Here is a 6,000-nt window from a genome sequence, read left to right as displayed (position 1 = left end):
ACTTGGACTGACTCTCAGAGACAGGGTCAGAAACGAAGAAATCAGAAGAAGGACAGGCGTCACAGATGTCATAGAGCGAGTAGCATGGCTGAAGTGGAATTGGGCGGGCCATGTAGCCAGAATAAAGGACGGGAGGTGGACCCAAAAAATTACAGTGTGGAGACCAAGAGAAGACAGAAGAAGTAAAGGTAGACCACCTACACGATGGACAGACGACGCCAAAAGGATTGCTGGGAATTGGTTGCATAAAGCCCAAGACCGACAAAATTGGAAGAAATTAGGGGAGGCCTATGTTCAACTTTGGATGCAGAAGGCTGGATGATGATAAAGTTAGTAAAGCTTTGAAACGATACGATAAACTATCCCAGATAATCGAAATAACAGTGAATAATAATACTTCAATCATCCAAGATAGCTATCGTTCACCCTGGCCTAGCTCAGTCTCCCAATGTGTGTGTTCGTCTTGTCCTAATCTTAAATATGAACCATGAAAATTCAAAATGGAAGCAAACAAAACAATACATTAACTAATCATGTTTATTGTTCAATAAAGATATAATAAAAATGTGACTTATTAAATGCATTAACAAATATATTCAAATTCTTGCCAAAAGCTAACAATTTGTTGATTATACTTATGACTTATTGATTCGATGGTAACTTCTTGATGTCGAATGGTACTGCTGTAGACTTGTAGACCTGGGCAGATGTTGTGGCCTCAGGCCCCTGCAGCTGTAGATGTTAGTCGTTGCAGTCTAGATGGTATGGTCTTCGTTGTTTTCAGCCTTGTAGTAGTGAGAAAGGGGATCTTATTCCCAAAACTAGAAGACAAAATACATATCAAACATCAAAAAGTTAATACTGACGGTTACTAGTTAAATAATTTGATTACCACGTGCATATAAGTATATAAGTTAAAAAGAAATATTTAAAATTAAAATATCAGAACACATGCTTTTAGAAGATGGGAGGTTAGGTATAAAAAATACTATAAAACTATTAATGTTGAATTGTGAATGCAAGAAAAAAATTATGAATTTTTCTTGCCCCAAGAGATCGTCTGTTCGGAATAAAATAATTTATTTTCAAGCTCCTTTGGCTTTTATGACTTTACCACCACCATTTTGAGAATTGTCACAGTCATTGTTATGACAGCATGAACTGTCGAAAAGTAGGATAAGCATGTTCCGTAATGAAAGACAGATACATATCTAGAGAGTACGGAGATATGAAGTACGTTCAGTATGAGGATTTAGATGTTATATGAAAAGAGAGGAAATAGAGGATAATAAAAGAGGGCGCCAAACAGGTTTTTAACGGGAAAACAAATTAAAACGAATATAGAAGATAATTATTAATGAAATATTAAAGAAAATAAAATAGAATAACTATTTAAAAATAAAATAGCAAAGATGTGACGTTTGTAACGTTACAGCTTTGGAAGAAACTAAAAATGAAAAAGCGGCTGGTTCAGATGATTTAGGTGTTGAAGCCTTAAAACTACTGGACGAGGAAAATATTAATCTTATACTGACGTTGTTTAACAGAATATACAAGGTGGGCTGACGAAAACGAGACAGAGGCATTATCAGGAACTACATTTTTGACACACTACAAGCTCAGCGACAGGTCAATTTTTGATTAACCCTTAGTCTACCATCAATTTTAGATTTTTTTGACAGTTAATTTCCGACGGTACTTAATTATTAATAAGTCCGCCTTATTTTTTCAGTTATAATTTTTTAAAATAAGCTAAAAGCATAGTTTTTTCCAAGGACCCTTATAGTAGCTATAAATCTTATTGTGTATTCTAACACGAAATCGTTTGAATGACATTTGAAGTGTTAAATATCAGCTGATAACTAATAATTGATGTTTAACAGAACATTATTAAAAATCTACTTCATCACTTGGGATATACGGGTACCCGAATTTGGGGGTACTTAAAAGTAGCGTCGGGAGACTAAGGGTTTTAAAGGAGGACACATTTTCTGGAATTTTCGATTATTTTACTGTGATCCCTAAGCCAGGGTAAGAATTTTATTCTTTAATTAATTTATCTAATTAATTAACATTTTAAATTTAAAAAGAAGTTTATTTGTAATGGGGGTCAAATACGATAATGCTTGAAAGTTCTTCCAATTCCCTGTCATCATCATCATTGGCTCTACAACCCATAGTGGGTCTTGGGCTGTTCTAGGATCAGCTTACATTCCTTCCTATCTTTCACGTTGGTTATCCATTTTTTTCAACTCTTACCAATTCTTTTCAATTTCTCTCAATCCTATTTTAAAGGTATTTCACTATTTAAAAGAGGCATAAAAAGACGGCCAGAAAACTACAGGGATATAAATTTGATACATAAAACCCTGAAACAACTTAAACTTTGCAATAACGAATAAATAGAAGGGTAATCTTATCAGATGAACAATACAAGCGAGCGGCAGGAAACCCTAAAATGACCAGGTACTGACCATGGTGAGGTGAATGGCTAATTTTAGTCATACTTAATATTTTTGATGGTGCTGAAAACGAGAATGAGGTTTATTTTGAGTTTTATGTGGGGGAACATTGTCAAAATAGCAATTTTACCATAAAAATAAAAATAAATAAAATCACGTTTTTTTGCGTTTACCTCGCTACAAATCTGTTCTATTTCAATATTTTTTTCTGAAGTTTTTACAGTATACATACAGCCCTCACCTTTATGAAAAAGTAAAAGGTGCAGATTGGTGAATTGCAAAGTTTAATCGCAAAAGTTGAGTGACGAAATTTAAAATTTAGAATTTTAATCACGTTTATGTCAAAACATAGACTACAAAGAAGTTTTCTGTAAAGTTTGGTATCAAAATCTTTTATAGAAAAGAAATGGTGCAACTTTCAATATCGACATTACAAATCCCCAAAATAACTCTTATTTTTCGAGATACTGACCATGGGTGGCGAATGGCTAATTTTGGTCGTACTTTATGTTTTTGATGGTGCTGAGAATGAAAATGACATTTATTTTGAACTTTAGGTGGGGGAATATTGTCAAAATCGCAATTGTACCGTAAAAATAAAAAAAATTAAATCACGTTTTTTGCGTTTAACTAGTTACAACTCTGTTCCATTTTAATATTTTTTTCTAAGGTTTGTACAGTATATATTGCTCATCTTTCTGAAGACAACGGTATCAGTTTCAAGGTTTTAGTCTTATTCTAATAAAAGTTATGAATTTTTTTATGTAAAAGGTGCAGATTTGTGGATTGCAAAGTTTAATGGCAAAAGTTTAGTAACGAAATTTGAAATTTAGCTTTGTAATCACGTTTATGTTAAAACATAGAGTACAGAAAAGTTTTCTGAAAAGTTTTAGATCAAAATGTTTTATAGAAAAAAAAATGGTGTAACTTCTAATATCAACGTTATACATCCCCAAATTAACGCTTATTTTTCGAGATACTGACCATGCGCGGTGAGTGGCTAATTTTGGTCTTGTTTGGATGGTTTTGAAAACGAAAATGAGGTTTATTTAAAATTTTATGTGAGGGACCATTGTCAAAATTGCAATTTTAATCTAAATATGAAAAAAAATTAAATCACGTTTTTTGCGTTTAACTCGCTACAACTCTGTTCCATTTTAATCTTGTTTTCCGAAATTTTGATAACATATATTTGCCACCTTTGTGAAGCCTATAATACCTATTGTAGGCTGTCAGTCTTATTCTCATAAAAGATATGCATTTTTTTAAATTAAGGTGCAGATTCGTCAATTGCAAAGTTAAATAGCAAAAGTTAAGTGACAAAATTTGAAATTTATCCACAAAGAAGCTTTGTGGGAAGCTTTAGATCTAAATGTGTTATAGAAAACAAATGGTGCAACTTTTAATTTTAAGAAAAACGTGATTTTATTTTTTTTTTATTTTTAGCACCATTAAAAACATAAATTAAGACCAAAATTAGCCATTCACTGCCCATGGTCAGTATCTCGAAAAATAAGTCCTATTTTGGGGATCTATAACGTCGATATTAAAAGTTGCACCATTTTGTTTCTATAAAACAGTTTGATCCAAAACTTTCCAGAAAACTTCTTTGTACTATATGCTTTAACAGACACGTGATTAAAAAGTTAAATTTCAAATTCTGTTACTTAACTTTTGCGATTAAACTTTGCAGTTCACGAATCTGAACCTTTTATTTTTACAAATTCATAACTTTCATTGTGATAAGACTAAAAGCTTGAAACAGGTACCATTGTCTTAAGAAAGGTAAGCAATATATAGAGGTGTGCAAACTTTAGAGAAAAATATTAAAATGGAACAGAGTTATAGCGAGTTAAACCCATAAAAACGTGATTTCATTTTTTTTTATTTTTAGGGTAAAATTACGATTTTGACAATATTCCTTCATCTAAAATTCAAAATTAACTTCATTTTAGTTTTCACCACCATCAAAAACATAAAGTAAATCCAAAATTAGCCATTCACCACCCATGGTCAGTATCTCGAAAAAATAAGCGTTATTTTGGGGATTTATAACGTCGATATAAAAAGTTTCACCATTTTTTTTTATACAACATTTTGATCTAAAACTTTCCAGAAAACTTCTTTGTACTCTATATTTTAACATAAACGTGATGAAAAAGCTAAATTTTAAATTTCGTTACTCAACTTATGCGATTAAACATTGCAATTAAGGAATCTGCACCTTTTATTTTTAAAAATTCATAACATTTATCAGAATAGGAATGAAAGCTTGTTACCGGTACCACTGTCTTTAAGAAAGGTAAGAACTATAGACTGTAAAAATATTTGAAAAAAATATTAAAATGGAACAGAGTTGTAACGAGGTAAACGCAAAAAACGTGATTTTTTTATTTTTAGGTTAAAATGGCGATTTTGACAATGTTCCCCCACATAAAATTCAAAATAAACCTCATTTTCGTTTTCAACACCATCAAAACATAAAGTATGACTGAAATTAGTCATTCACCTTACCGTGGGCAGTATCTCGAGAAATGTGTTTTTTGAGGGTGCGCCGCTCGTCTAATAAGCTTTTCGTATTGGAAGATCGCGTACAGATGCAGTGGAAGATCGTTATAAAGCAAATAACCGATAAATCAATAGAATATAATAGACCAGCATTTCTGTGTCTAATCTATTTGAAGAAATCGTTCGAGAAATCAATACTCCCAGATATAATCGATCTTGAGAGAGTTACCTTGGATACTCAGTGAAAAAGATTTTTCAAAACATAAAGATATCGTATATACATAGGAGTCAGAATTGATGGATATCGTATAAAATGTATGAATGAACATCAGTAAAGCTCTATTCTCTTCAATTTAATCGTGGATGAAGTCATCAAAATAATAGTATTCAGTAAAAAATAATATTTTTGTCGCAAACTGTAGAAGCCCCTTGCTTTCAACGATCACAAAATAATAATGATGCATAATGTAAGAATGAGCCTAATATCAATCTCAAGCTTATATTATTTGACCAGTAATAAATCACCAAACAGTAGATGAATTATTATCAACCGACTACGAAAATTATGGAGTAACAACCTCTCATAGAAGTGTCCCACATTTCCCCTGTGTAGGATGCGACCATTTAAGAATAACACACTCACAGGATCTCCTACTTGTCGTAAAAAGTGGACTAACAGGAGCAGCTGACCGATATCCTTACCTAAAATTCCATCTTAGTCTTACCTAATTCTATATCCTACGTAGAATCCATCTCACCCAAACTCCCAGTGGTGGAGGAGTCCTTTTGACCGCATTTGAGCGGAAGGGTGTCCTGGTGAAATTGTACCGGAAATGATAAAATACATGGGAGAAGAAGGAATAATTTGACTATGGAAAATATAAAAAGAGATGTGGGAAAAACAAACAATCCCTAAAGAGTGGTAAAACAACAGCATCGTGCCAATATACAAAAAAGAAAAATATGTAAACAGCGATAACTATGGATAACTAATAATATGTCCGTCATCGGTATGCTTTAAAATATATTG

General features: G+C 32.3%; 1 protein-coding gene across 1 annotated transcript in view; it reads right to left on the bottom strand.

Annotated features, from left to right (window-relative positions):
- Positions 1-602: 602 nt before the first annotated feature.
- Positions 603-6,000, bottom strand: part of LOC114342864 (centromere protein S-like) — a 183,016-nt gene continuing 177,618 nt past the window's right edge. The window contains exon 4 of the mRNA XM_050649536.1: positions 603-821. Within this exon, the coding sequence (XP_050505493.1) occupies positions 810-821 (12 nt within the window). The 3' untranslated portion in view covers positions 603-809. The remainder of the gene's footprint in view (positions 822-6,000) is intronic.

Source organism: Diabrotica virgifera, chromosome 4 (genome assembly GCF_917563875.1).
Source record: "Diabrotica virgifera virgifera chromosome 4, PGI_DIABVI_V3a".
In the NCBI taxonomy this organism is placed as follows: domain Eukaryota; kingdom Metazoa; phylum Arthropoda; class Insecta; order Coleoptera; family Chrysomelidae; genus Diabrotica; species Diabrotica virgifera.
Note: the sequence above shows the minus strand (reverse complement) of the source record. Positions and strands in the feature narration are given on the sequence as shown.